The 14,630-nt window shown below is 38.2% G+C and overlaps 1 protein-coding gene across 1 annotated transcript in view; it reads right to left on the bottom strand.

Moving 5' to 3' along the window:
- LOC111148257 (mutS homolog 3) overlaps positions 1–14,630 on the bottom strand; it is a 181,346-nt gene that overhangs the window by 166,424 nt on the left and 292 nt on the right. Inside the window, 5 exon segments of the mRNA XM_022504714.1 lie at positions 1,556–1,673; positions 2,069–2,185; positions 4,046–4,261; positions 7,734–7,954; positions 12,520–12,640. Of these exon segments, the coding sequence (XP_022360422.1) occupies positions 1,556–1,673; positions 2,069–2,185; positions 4,046–4,261; positions 7,734–7,954; positions 12,520–12,640 (793 nt within the window).

Below are 14,630 nucleotides of genomic sequence, written 5' to 3'. Positions count from 1 at the left end.
TACTGTTTTAGGAGCAGACTTCAATAAGACTCAAGTTGAGCAAAAGAAGCGATAAAATTACCAGGTTCTTACAGCCTGATCAGCTTAGAACCACAGAGAACTGTTAACAGTTTGGGGTCTACTCAGTAATAGCTCTTTCTATCCATATTAATGGAACAAAATAGTCTTTGTAATTTTGGTAGAAGCTAAGCAAGTCTCTTAATAGGCAGGTTTGTAAAAAACCATAAAAGAAATACTACTTTCACACAGTAACTTCTAAGACTTATTCTCTATATCTTTATTGAGACCTGATCCCATCACATAGGAAACACATTTTAAAATGCATCTTTGTCCCATTTCATATACAGTTATTTGGGTTTTTTTTTATTTTTTATTTTTTTAGAGGTGATGAGGGGCAGAAACAAATGGAGAGAAAGAATCTGAAGGAGGCTCCACAGCCAGCAGTCGGCCTGATGCAGGGCTCGATCTCACAACCCTGAGATCATGAGCCTAAATCAAGAGTCAAACACTTAAACGACTAAGCCACACAGGTGCCTCTGGTTTCTAAAAAATAGACAGAATTTTACATTTTGCCATTAGAATCATTTTGCTTCATGTAATTCATTTGAATTTATGGATGACCATAAAATTGAGGGGGGGGGCAATCACTGTGCACACTGAGGATTCTTACAAAGTGAGAAAGCTTCACCTACAATCAAAAATAACAAAATTTGGGGGGAACCTGGGTGGCACAGTCAGTTAAGCATCCAACTCTTGGTCGGTCATGATCCAGCTCAGGTCATGATCTCAGGGTCATGAGACCAAGCACCACATTGGGCTCCCTGCTTAGCACGTAGTCTGCTTAAGATTCCCTCTCTCCTCTGCCACTCCCCCCAGCACTCTTTCTAAAAAAAGTAAAAAATAAATAAAATAAAACTTTTATGAAGCTCATAATTAGTGAGGATGGCCCACCTATTATCCTTTATAGGCAGTCAACTCTTTGCTAACTTTGTAGTATTCTTCTCACATTCTGAAGTTAATAAGCTGTCTTGTTAGGTCTTTCCTCAGGAAGATTCAGAGGAGCCTATAGACCCTAAGCACCTAACTAGGGAAGGGAAGTCTAGGGAAGGTGCAGCTCAAATCAGCTACCAACCTGCTATCATCAGGCTCTCTTCTTTTGTTCTTAAAGTATGACTCTCTTTTCACAACTGCCATTTGAAAATACTTGTTCCCAAGCCCTACCAACCTTTCCCTGTTCACTAACACATTAATCAAATGGCAAGGTAACTAGAATGCCTCATCTCATCAGAAAGGTACCCATTTCAAGAACAGTTCAATAAAAATGTTATTTAAAACAAAGACTTTGGGGATGGCAGGTGGAGGGATGGGGTGGCTGGGTGATGGACACTGGGGAGGGTATGTGCTATGGCGAGTGCTGTGAAATGTGTAAGCCTGATGATTCACAGACCTGTACCCCTGAGGCAAATAATACATTATATGTTAATAAATAAAATAAATAAATAAATAAAACAAAGACTCTGTAACAGTTACGAGAAAAACTACTCAAAAAGGATATCTTCTCCAATGAGTGTAGATTTCGTATAAAGAGCAGTCAGTTTCCGGGAAAACAGTGAACTTCTGTTGTCCCCGACCGCCTTTAATGCTGCAGTTTCCGTCTGCTTCACAACTCCCACCTTCAATAAAAATAAACACTGAATATCAAACCTGATGGAAATTGTTTTAAAGAAACACATTTGTAGACTTCAAAAGGTTAATTCTGAAACATGTAAAATAAACATATTTGTCCACAATGTCCAGATGTAGGGCTTTAGTAATAAGCACCACAAAGAGTTTGCAAGTGTGGATAAGTCACTAAGAAACAGTCTATATCACAGAGGTTTTTTAAATTTACCTTAAAATTCTAGTACACTAGAAACTGATGAAGATATACTGCCATTAATTGTGACACAATTTCATTTCCCAAATGCCGAATTCCAATTACAACCTACCACCTTACAGAACATGTTTTCACTCTCTGGAAGGGATTCCAATCCCGTTTGTGCAAGCCAAAGCCAAAGCCAAAGCTGACCTTATATCCCTTTGCCACGAGGCGGCGTACATGAACAAACAGTCTGTGAGTAGGTATGCTTGCTGTCATAAAGTTGTGATCTAAATGACAATAAATATTGAGCTCCCGGGCTGCAATCTAAAAAATGTAAAAAGAGAGTTATCAGTAAATTTCTCTTTCAAGAGTCCCTGTGTGGTGTTTGCTCACTTTGCTAAAAACCCATCAAGGTATACACCTACGATCTGCACACTTCTCTATCTGTGTGGTGTACCAATAAAAAGTTTAGAAGACATTTCTCATATAGAAGCCTATGGTTTAATAGATTTTTGGCAGTTCCCAAAGCCTAACCTCAGGGCCAACATCTGTACCTATAAATGACAGGGAAAAACAGGACAGGTCTTCTATGCCCCTAGATCTAGCAAAACCTTAAAGTACTGAGCTCTCCCTGCACAAGGACTAGTCAATTCACAGAGTGTGAGACTCTAAGAGAAAGAATTTGCAACAAAGCATCCAAACGCTGAAAATGAGGACCTTACATAAATTCTGAAGCTACTTGGACAGACGGCATATTTGAGGAAGTGAGAAGAGAACCACCTGGTCTGGTTAGCTAATGTATGATGCATAATAAAGGATAGGAATGCAGAACCAAGCACCACCACCTGACTCCCCACTACCTTCTAGAAAGCTCAGAGGCTCAGATATTGACCACTGGAGTCATGGAACTCTCATTCCAACATTGTCACTCCCCTGCCCCACCTAACTCTGAACTGTATTAGTTCCTCACTGCAGGGCCAGAAGACATTAGCCTTTACTCTGGTAAGGCTGAACTTACCACTTGACCTGGAAAGAAGGGCAGAGAATGACATTTTCTTTCGCCCCTTTACCTATACGATGCCAATTATGTATCTGTCCCTGTCCTCGGGGAACACGCTGTCCCTGTTCTCAGTTAGACTCTGCTTCAAAGTCTAACTTCATAACAGCAAACAGCCACCTCAACTAAAGACCACCGCTTTCAGGCCCACAACAGGATTTTAAAAACTGGAAGAAAAGTTGGCTAAGTCTTCACTTCCTGTCCATGAGGCAGACATTGGCTGTGACACCTCATCGCTCTCCCATAATGTCTGATATCTGATACAGATCTGAAGTTGTGGAATCATCACAACCATGCATGACTCCAACAGACCATCATCAGCAATGCTTTCCTTAAACTTGCCCACAAAATGCTCAAATTCACTTCTAACCTTAACTTCGGCCTACTTCAAATCCTCAAAATTAAATACAGAATCAACTTGGACTAACAGAGCAAGATGACTGACCTAAAAAGAAACTATAAGACTTCAAAGACCTTCTGCAGGTGCCTGGAACTTAATGTGCTCTTCCCCTGAGACATAACCACGTTCCAGGCTATCAAAATTTTTAAGAGTAAATGGGCCGGGGGCGCCTGGGTGGCCCAGTGGGTTAAAGCCTCTACCTTTGGCTCGGGTCATGATCCCAGGGTCCTGGGATCGAGCCCCGCATTGGGCTCTCTGCTTAGCAGGGAGCCTACTTCCTCCTCTCTCTCTGCCTGCCTCTCTGCCTACTTGTGATCTGTCAAATAAATAAACAAAAACTTAAAAAAAAAAAAAAAAAAAGAGTAAACGGGCCATCTCAAAATGTTTTCTTGCTTGAGTCTGCATCAGGAAACATTAAATGCTCACAGGACTATGGTTCATTCACTATCTGATTCATCCAATCACCTCACAGTGGATGGAAGTTATTGGACAAGCACATGCAGAAAAGGCACAAAATTTCAAAAAGGGTCCCTTTGGTCCTCCCCCACGGGCCTAGAATCCCCCCCAAGTTCACTTGTGTTTATTTTCAGTTTTGACTTTGACAGTATTAAAAGGCAACTGATCACACTGGCTCTCTTACAAAGTCAGAAAATGAAACAAAAATATCAGAAAATATTTACGGCTGGACAAGAAAAACATGAAAGAGCATTTGAAAAAAATAACTTACCTCTGCATCTTCCCCAAAGAACCTATATTTATATCCACATTCCACACACAAAATTGCATCTTTCTGCTGTTGTTTCAGTTCTATGTATTGTAATTCTAAAGGTGTGTAAATGCTTTTTGCCCGTTTGTTAGATGGCTTAGGATCAGAAGTTTTCTGTGAATTGTCATTACCCATGTGTGATGATCCAAAAGGACTGAGATCAGAAAGCGTCTTATCCTGGCAATGGAAAGATTTTTACAGTTTAGAAAGTATTAACCATAATAATAGTTTTCAGAAAGACCGAGAATGCAAATTTGGTGCAAACCTAACAATTGGTAAATCTAAGTTAAAGTTTACAGGAGTGCGCAGTATATTCAGAGAAACTTTTTCACAGGTTTGAAATTTTTTTTCAGAGTAAGAGACTTAAAAAAAAAAAAAAAAAAAAAAAGAACCAAACTAAACTACTGCATATTTAAGCAAATTTTAAAAACCTAAACATTTTAAAGTTTTATACACCTCTTTTTAAATTTTATTTCATTAAATCTATCGTAATTGACATTTTTCTTTTCCTTACTTATTCCTAAATGTGTTAGACACAAAAAGTGAGGAGGGATGTATGTCTCTCTCTCAACAGTCGGTAAAACTACCTTCAATAAGCATACCATCAGCTAAAGAATGTTTCAAATTTCCAAGCACAGGCCAAAAGATAGTACATTCCATAAATCTTGACCACAAGAAAGAAGCATGATTTTGTTTTTTTGGTAAAGAGATATGACAGAGAGCTTTTGGGAAGTATAAAGCATGGTCACATTTCAACATCAGTATTCCTGCTAGCCTTCCCTTCACGTGTGAAAACCATTAACTAACTCTAACTAACTTTAGAGCTTAGGGCAAATTCCTTGCTTCTTATAAATAAATACAAAAGGTAAAATGAGACAAATTTGTAACCTAGATCTGACTTCTAGCTGTCACTGTATCACTGCTATCATCTAAAAATTTATCAGCTACGCCTGGAATTAAAAACATGGCCTAAAAGGGGCACCTGGGTGGCTTAGTCAGTTAAGCACCTGCCGTCAGCTCAGGTCATGATCCCAGGGTCCTGGGCTAGAGCCCGAGTGGAGCTCCTTGATCTGCTTCTCCCTCTCTCTTTGCCTTACCCCCACCCATTTGTGCTCTCTGGTTTGCTCTGTCAAACAAAATATAAAATCTTAAAAAAAAAAAAATTATATATATATATATATATATATGGCATAAAAGACTAGCGTCTGGCTGGCTCAGTCAGAAAACTATGCAACTCTTGGTCTCATGATCATGGGTTTGAACACCACGCTGAGTGTAGAGATTACTAAAAAAATAAATAAATATTCTTTAAGAGACTAATTATCAGGGCACCTGGGTTGCTCTGTTGGTTAAGTGTCTGACTCTTGATTTTGGCTCAGGTCATGATCTCAGGGTCTGGGATGGAGCCCTGCCCAGAGCAGGAAGTCTGCTTCAGATTCACTCTTTGCCTCTCCCTCTGCCCCCTCCTCACTGACTCAAACAAATCTTAAAAAAAAAAAATAATAATAATAAGACTGGTGATCAGCAGGGGAAGGGAAGAGAAAAAAAGAAATGCCCTATATGGCCAAGTGAGAGGACCTTGTTCCAAGAGAAAGTCCAGCAACATGTACTTTACAGCTGCATTTAAAAATGTGGCTTAGCTGAAATAGGAGGCAGAGATGTAAATTATCTGAATAGTGCAGCCCAGCAAATCTCCAAATCTTAGCAGTGAGGTGGGGAAGTGTGGGGAGGTGTGTCAACAGAAGAGTAGGTCAATGTATCAGATGAGGGAATGCATTTACTTTTAACTTTGATGGATTCTCTCATTTGTTTCCATGCCTTTTATGTAAAATTCAGGAATACTACATATTGTAACACCTAATCCATACTTGAAGAAAATATATTTCCTAGGAAAAAAAAGTTCTTAACTTTATGCTTTATTCACATATGGAATGAGACTAGGCATGGAGAAAAAAACTTTTATACTAAGAAGTCAATCTGAATACTTGAGTATTAAGCAACTTTTTTTTTTTTTTAACCATTTGGGTGGAAATACTTCCATTTGGGTGGAATGTTAAAATGGGAATTTCAAAACCTAACAAGACTTACGGGGTTGTGGACTCCCACACTAATGGTCCTACCCCTAAACCCTGGCCACTTAACTTCACTTAGTAGCTTCTACCGCTCATCTGTGTCCTTCCATGCCATCAAACAACTATGTCCTACAATGACATCCATGTACTACACTTCTAGATGTCCCTTCTAACTGGTGACTGCTAATATGCTATGAATCAGAAATACCAACGTGGTCATTTTACGTATAAAGTAATGGTAAATAAGCTCTAATCAAGCCCTAGAGTAAATTCTCCAATTAATAAAATGAGCTTTAATAGACAAACATTTTGATATCTATATTTTTATGACCACTACACTCAGGTGAACTGCTTCTAAGTATTGAAACAGATTAAAAATAAAACAAAAACACCTTTTTTCCTGATGACCAATGATAAGTCAGTGGATCTCAGCTTGGATGAAGAGGGAGTTCACGAACCCAGATGGAAGGAATATAAACTTCTGAAAATTATGTATAAAATTGTGTTGGTGTGAGTATTTTTCTGAGTAAAGAAGTCATTGCTTTCAGTCCATAGCTTTTTAAGAATCTATAGCTTTTCATTTAAATGACTCAAAGGGAAAAAAAAAGGAACTATTTCTTTAATTCAATAGCTCTCAACCACCATGGCTACACATTAAAATGAGAGCTTTTAAACAATATCCATACTCAGTTCTTAGCAAAGACCAGTATGATTCTGAAGAAAGGTTTTTGTTACCAGTATTTTTTTTAAGTACTCCAGGTGATTCTCATTTAAAGCTGGACTGCAAACCACTGCTCTGAATTGTGGATGTTAGTGACAGAGCAAAAGTTCAATTCTCTGATTTTGCAATGCTGCAAACATTGATTTATCATTTAACAGTGGAAGTAAAGAGCCATATATATTTGGTTTGCCTTTGAATTTACTTTATATCACCAAGTTTTCAACTAAAAACCCCAAAACCCATATATGTTGCCTAAGATTTTCCATCATGATAACTATAAGGAGGATTAGAAAACTTGTCCTTGTACTCATTATTAAGAATCCCCCCAAGCCGGGGCACCTGGGTGGCTCAGTGGGTTAAAGCCTCTGCCTTCAGCTCAGGTCATGATCCCAGAGTCCTGGGATCAAGCCCTGTATCGGGCTCTCTGCTCAGTGGGGAGCCTGCTTCCTCCTCTCTCTCTCTCTCTGCCTGCCTCTCCACCTACTTGTGATCTCTCTCTCTCTCTCTGTCAAATAAATAAAATCTTAAAAAAAAAATTTTTTTTTAAAAAGAAGAATCCCCCCAAGCCAAGGATTCCTAACCCAGGCTGTACATCAGAATCACCTTGGGGGCTTTTTTTTGCGGGGGGTGGGGTGTTCTGTTTTAATACAAACCAATTCTTCCCTCCTTAATACATAATAAATCAGAATCTCCGCAGTCTTAAAAAATAAATAAGCTATAATGCAAAAGCTCCCAAAGCTAATCTGGATGATTAGCCAAGTTTGGGAACCACTGGCTTGTATGAACCCACAGAAACTTACGGCACTTTGGAACCTACTGATTTGAGTACCTGGATATTCATCTACAGAACACATACCTTTTGACTAATATGAGATTTGGAGTCTTCACAAGAAACTGCCTTCTTTGCACGTAGATGATTGATATCGTCAAAATCAGTACATTTTGGCAGAACTGCCAATCTCTCCTGAAGAGGTTCTGTCTGGACTCTATTTCGAGGAGGGGCGGAATCGCAGCAGAATTCTTTCAATTTTTCCAGAGACTTTAAAACATTCTTGGTCCTCAGACATTTCTTTGGCTCTTAGTTAGCAAATCAGAAGAAAATATAACAATAGTATTTTGTTCTCATTATGTCAGTTCATAACCAGGGTATGATGAAGGGGGAGTTCATGAACCCGGATTTTGTGGGAAGGAATGTATGCTTCTGAAAATTACATACAAAATTGTGTTGGTGTGAATATTTTTCTGAGTAAAGAAGCCACTGCTTCTTTTTAGAGTTGTATTAAAACCTCTTTTTAAAGAGGGAGCTTCTCACTAAAGCAATGAATCTAACTAAAATGTGACAAGGAGATAAACATTTGGGTTTAGGGTAAAGATAGCATACTGAAACATACATGTCATTTCACTTGGTCCTGAAACCCCATTACAAACTACAGTAGGGGTTTTTTCTTTCTTTCTTTCTTTCTTTTTTTTTTTTTTTAAGATATAAGCACATAAGGACAGAGACTTTTCTCTCTGTGAAGTGACAGGTACAAATAAAAAAAAAATCTGAAACGAGAAGGAAAAATAGATGAATAATAACCAATTTAGCATACCTGAAAGCTAAATACTAAACTACTAGTGAAGAAAACCAAGAACCAATACCTTTTGCTACACAAAATGCTTAAGGCTCAGGAATCAGGGCAGCAGTAGCATATGTACTAAAGGGAGATTCTAAAATAAAGAAGACTGGTTCAAAGCAAGTTGATCCCTCGACCTCTAGCCTACTCCAAGCTCAAGGGCAGCTGTGCTTCTCCACGTCAGCAGAGAACTGGAGGTTACTCTGGAAGAGGTAGAACAGGCACAGCTGAGATGGGAGAACTGTGCCTGAGCCAGAGGAATAACGGGAAATAGGGGTTTACCGTAGGCTAAGAAACCCAGCCTTTTCCTCATGAGCTCTAGAACACAGGCAGCCAGAGCTCCCTGCTCCAGCCAAGAGCCGGGAAGACTCCAGACCAGGGAAACTGATCAGCTCAATGGGTAAGACTTAGAGATACTGACCCCAGAGTTCTCCAAGGAAGGCAGATCATCACCCTGCCCTAACATGCCTACTATCCCACCTCCACAGCTTTACTCATGCTATGCTTTCTCCCTGAAGGCCCTTAGCCCCAATTTTCATGTCAAAATGATACTCATCCATTCTTCAAGATCCCTCTCAAAATTACTTTTCCATGAAACTCCTGCTAACTCCCTTAGCTTAAAATCATCTTTTGTCTGTGTTCCTATAATAAGATCACATTTCTCCATAGCACTTATCCCAGGCTGCCAACTGGCAGTTCTTCTTAAGCAAGCAATCCATAAAAGAAAGAAAACTATCATTTACTGTCTACTATCTACTATATGCCAGAATATATTATTTTTCCCTTTAGGGTAATACTATTAGGTAGCCACTTCTAAATATAATGAAAAAGGGACTGCATTTATAACCTCTTACCTTTCCTATTAAAGCAAAAAAACCAAAACAAACAAACAAACAAACAAACAAAAAAACAACTCTGAGAGCAAGAATTGTGTTTGGTCCATTCCTATGAGTTTAAAACTTCTCATATTTATATTTAGCTATATATGCTTATTTATATTTAAACCTCTTTTCCCACATAAATTGTACCTTGTCTCCTATTAATCTTGCAGCTGGAATAATGTATATTTGAATCTCTTTCAAATTACTCTTCACTTTTCAAAATATATACTTGAATCACTCTTCAGAAGTATACTGTAAGTGTCTATATTACACAAGGACTTCCCTCCTATGGATATTAAAAAACCTTCCTGGGATGGGGGTGGTTTTCCAGTCTTGAGGTTGTACTCATAGAAGTCTGAATTTATTTATACAGCATTATGATTGTACTCACTTCAGTAGCACATATACTATAAGCATTAATATTTATATTTATCAAAATACTTCTGAGATAGATTCCATATTATGTTTATCTGTAACTCAAATAAGAATATTAATAACATAAAAAGTCAACTCTGCATTCTGACCCATGTAGATTTTATTTATTAAGGAGGGCCAAGTATATATACCCTGTCTCATTTGCTCTTCCTACAAAGTGATGCTGATACTCCTGCGTTGAGAGGTAAGATCAAAGGTCACTTCCCTTGAACAAAGGCAGGCCTTCGTAACTAACTCAACCAACAGAGTAAGGCATGTTAACTTCTGAAGCTAGATCTTAAAAGTCAATACAACTTCTGTCTGACTCTCAGGGTGCTCATCCTTGGAGACTCAAGCTATAAGGAAACTCAAACTAGCTCACAAAGAAAGACCAGTGGTGTGCTTAATGAAGCCAGTTGAAATTGGCTAACCAGAGGCAACTGTTAAACCTTCAAGAATTTTCTGAGGCAACTGTCAAACACAGCCATGATTACAAATTACAAATTAGATTACAAATTAGATTATGTCAACTTACAATTAAATAAACAAAGGTATTAAAAACAAAGGTAATAAATAAACCATCATTTTTTAAAACTGTTACTACATTTTACTATTACCTATGTTCTCTTTTTTTTAATTACCTATGTCCTAAAGGTTATTAATGTCAATTTTTTAAATGTGGTAGAAATACTATATAATATGCTACTGCTACTATGTATTCCTTCCCAACTCTAGAAAAATCAAACTTTAGGAACAGAACTACTCTAAGCCTTCTCTTCCAAAATTTAAAAACAATCCTTAAAAAGATGAAACTGATCCACAAAGAATTTAAGTGCATGCCAGAATAAAGTCCAACATTCTTTAAAGAAATCCCAAACCCAACACATGATAACACAGAATTCAAAATATCTGTTATCCAAACAATTACTTACTAAACATGAAAAAAAGCAGGAAATAATAATTAAAGGATACAGACCCAGAAATAACAGAGATGACAGAATTACCAGATATGGACATGAAAACACATTATAAATACATTCCACATAATCAAAAAGGTAAAGAAAAACATGAACATAAAGAGAAGCAAAATGAAAGATTTGGATTTTGGAGTTCTGTTTGGTTTTGGTAACAGCTTTTCACTATGTTTCACAGAGAGAAAAAGGTGATTTCATTTAAAAGAACAAAATAGAACTTCTAAAGATTAAATGCACCTATCTGAGATTAACATTTTACTGAATGGGACATACGGCACATTAGACACCACAAAAGAAAAGATTATGGAATTTGAAAACATAGCAGGAGAACTGATCCAAAATGAAGCACAAGGAGACATAAGACTGGAAAACAAATAAAGGAGCTGGACTGGCAGATGCTCCTTTCCCTTTTTTTGAGCACCATTTCTAACAAGTCACAAAAAGTCTTGTTTCAAAACATTCTAAGTCAATTGCCTTGTTGACAACAGAAAAGATTTATCATTCTCTTTAAGTATACATCTCCATTTCTATAGTTATTTCATACTAAGGCTTTCATGTTGACCCTAAATTTCACCTTTTGGGGAAAGAAAGATATCTTACATGCTTGATCCACTGAACTGAGACTTTTTTTTTTGCTTTTTTTTAAATCTCATATTCTGCCTAGTTTTCTGGGGATAATGAAGAAAGAAGGATTTTCTGTTAAACTTTATAACAAATCCTTTGAGGCCAACAACTAAAGAAATAGTGCTCAATCATCTATAAATTCAACACCACCCCTAGAAGTCAACAATCTCAGGAATGGTGGTTTTATCCAAAGACTTTTAGCATACAGAAAGAGCACTTCCATGCTAAAAAAAGGACAGGGTAGATTTACATAACCTGACATTGAAAATTGTTCAAAATGTTAAGTGGAAAATGATAGCTGCAAATTAGTACATATAATATAGTACAATTTACAAAATACAGTTGAACTTAAACGACATTGTTTAAACTACATGGGTTCACTTACTTGGGGATTTTTTTCAATAAATACAGTACACTACTATAAATGTATTTTCTCTTCCTTAACATTTTCTTTCCTTTAGCTTACTTCATTGTAAAAATATGGTATGCAACATATATTACATATAAAATATGTTTTAATAGACTGTTTATGTTATCAGTAGGGTTTCCTATCAATGGTAGGCTATTAGTAGTTAAGTTCTGGGGAAGTCAAAAAGTTCTACATGGATTTTCAACTGTGCAGGGCATCAGCGCCCCTTACCTCCATGTTGTTCAAGGGCCAACTGTATTATTACTAAGTAATTTGTGGGTCTTTGTGTGTACATGTAGATGTGTATAAATAGAGAAACCTGGAAAAATATTCAGTAGCCCCCTAAAATTACCACAAGGTCTCACTAAAAGAGAAGGATGATGGGGTCTTTCATTGTCTACCCTTTACATATTTGTATTATTTGAAATTTTTATAACAAGAATGCTTTACTTTTATAAGCAGGACAAAAATTAGCTAAGAGAAATAAAAGAGAAAATGGGGAGAACTATAGGCAAATTGCAGAACTCCAGCTCTACCTCCACACCCCCAAAGCCCTACTCAAACCACCACTTATGGAGGGGCCACTCTACTCAACCACAATGGAGACCTTTGTCCATAAAGGAAAAAAATGGCACAACTCTCCAATAACATCCTCTGCTCTCTGGAGAATACAGTATCTGTGCCACAACTAGTAAGAACGAACAATCATCACCATAGGACTCACCAGCATTCCCAAACTTTATTGAATCACTTCTTCCTTCCTTTTCTTGGACTTTCTTTGCTTTCTTTTGAACAGGCCCATCACTCTCCAGCGGTCTCTTTTTACTGCTGCCAACTTCTGCAACCTATATTAGAAAATGATGTGTTATCTCTAATCTCAAAACTTGATGTATGTGAAATAATTTAAGCTTCACTTCTGAATAACAAGGTTCTTGCCATCCCACTACTTATGAAATCACATACCTTTAGACTTGGAAAGAACTATATAGATACTCTCCATACTGTTATGAAAGACAATGTGGAGACCAGAAGTCATGAACCTCAGCACTTGAAGCCCTGCTAGCATTAATTAGAACCAAGGCTTATACCTTTCTTTACTCAATCAGCCTTCACCTATCTCAGATTATAAAACCTGAGTCACCCTACTTACCTATGTTAAATAAAATACCTTTTAAAAAAATATATCCATTTAGGAAAGGTAAAATTAGATACATAACAAAAGAACACTACCATTTTTGAAACGTCAGTGTTAATTGTAATTTAACTGTTTCATGTTCAAACTTGGCTTATGTTCACCACCGAAGATACCACAAGACTATAAACTATGTACTGGCAGGAATTCTGTCAAAAATTAAGTCCTTCACAAAATACCCGCTACATAGTAGGTGTAAAATAAAATCTTGGTATATTCATGAAATGTAGACTATCATCAAAAATCAAAAACAGGGGCACCTGGATGGTTTAGTCCGTTAAGCGTCTGCCTTCAGCCCAGGTCATGATCCCAAGGTCCTGGGATGGAGTCCCATAATGGGCTCCCTGCTGGGTGGGGGAGTCTGCTTCTCCCTCTACCCCTCCCCCTGCTTGTGTGTTCTCTCCCCAAGTGCTCTCTGCCAAATAAATACAATCTTTAAAAAAAATATCAAAAACAGGAGAGGAGAACTCACTCTATGAAAGAAATATAAATGAAGACTTTGTAGCTAGGCTGTCATCTGTATTAAAACCTGGAGGGTGGCTAAAAGTGAGTCTGCAATCCCTTTCCACATCCTCAGCTGTTGTTATTGTTTTTTTTTTTAATTTTATTTTTTATAAACATATATTTTTATCCCCAGGGGTACAGGTCTGTGAATCGCCAGGTTTACACACTTCACAGCACTCACCATAGCACATACCCTCCCCAATGTCCATAATCCCACCCCCCCAACCTGTTATTGTTTTTTTTTAATTTTATTTATTTATTTGTCAGCGAGAGAGGGCACAAACAGGGGGAGCAGCAAACAGAGGGAGAAGCAGGCTCCAGCTGAGCAAGGAGCCCAATGCAGTACTGGATCCCAGGAGCCTGGAATCATGACCTGAGCTAAAGACAGATGCTTTACCGACTGAGCCACCCAGACGTCCCAACACATCCCCAGGAAGTGTTGCAATCAGGAAGATACTGCATCAGGAAGCCTCGGGGAGGGCTCAAGCTTGGACTTTCCCTGCTGGCAGTGTCCCTGGGAAAAATAAAACCAACTATTTTACTCAGGTGAACGGTGGTAAGCAACAGGAAGGATTCAATGACTAACCATTCACATCTGCACTCCTTTAAACCTAATCCAGCCAAACTGTGTATCAAACTTTACAATCAGCCACAAGAAGTGTAATCACTGAGGAACTGTACAATATGACTGCTTTTACCCTATTCGCTTGAAATATTGAGCACTGCTGTTGCATGCTTAAAAACTAGAGATTTAGCGGCAATTTACTTCCGGTTACTTAACCAAGTATATACAAATAAGGTAAATAAAGCTCCTCTTTAACCTTCAACGCAGATTTTTTATTTTTAAGGCTGGGGAGGTAAAATGGAGGTTAAAAGATGTATCCTTTGCCCACAAGCCCCTACCCTCATCAGAATGGAAATCCGGAGACCTGAGCTCCTGTTTCGAGTCTGCCATTAAGTACCCGCGCGACCTTGGCCTCAAGTCTATTACTCCTAGGACAAACTACAAGGTGAACTGCGCGGAGAATGGAGGCCAGCCCGACTTTTCCCGCCTTCTTTCAGAGCCCTGCCCCTCTCTCTTCCGGCCCTCTCATCTCGCCGATTCTCGCGCACTATCCCCGCCTCCTCCCGCTCCACCC

This window comes from Enhydra lutris, unplaced genomic scaffold (genome assembly GCF_002288905.1).
Source record: "Enhydra lutris kenyoni isolate GAN:26980312 unplaced genomic scaffold, ASM228890v2 scaffoldscaffold19, whole genome shotgun sequence".
NCBI classification, from domain to species: domain Eukaryota; kingdom Metazoa; phylum Chordata; class Mammalia; order Carnivora; family Mustelidae; genus Enhydra; species Enhydra lutris.
Note: the sequence above shows the minus strand (reverse complement) of the source record. Positions and strands in the feature narration are given on the sequence as shown.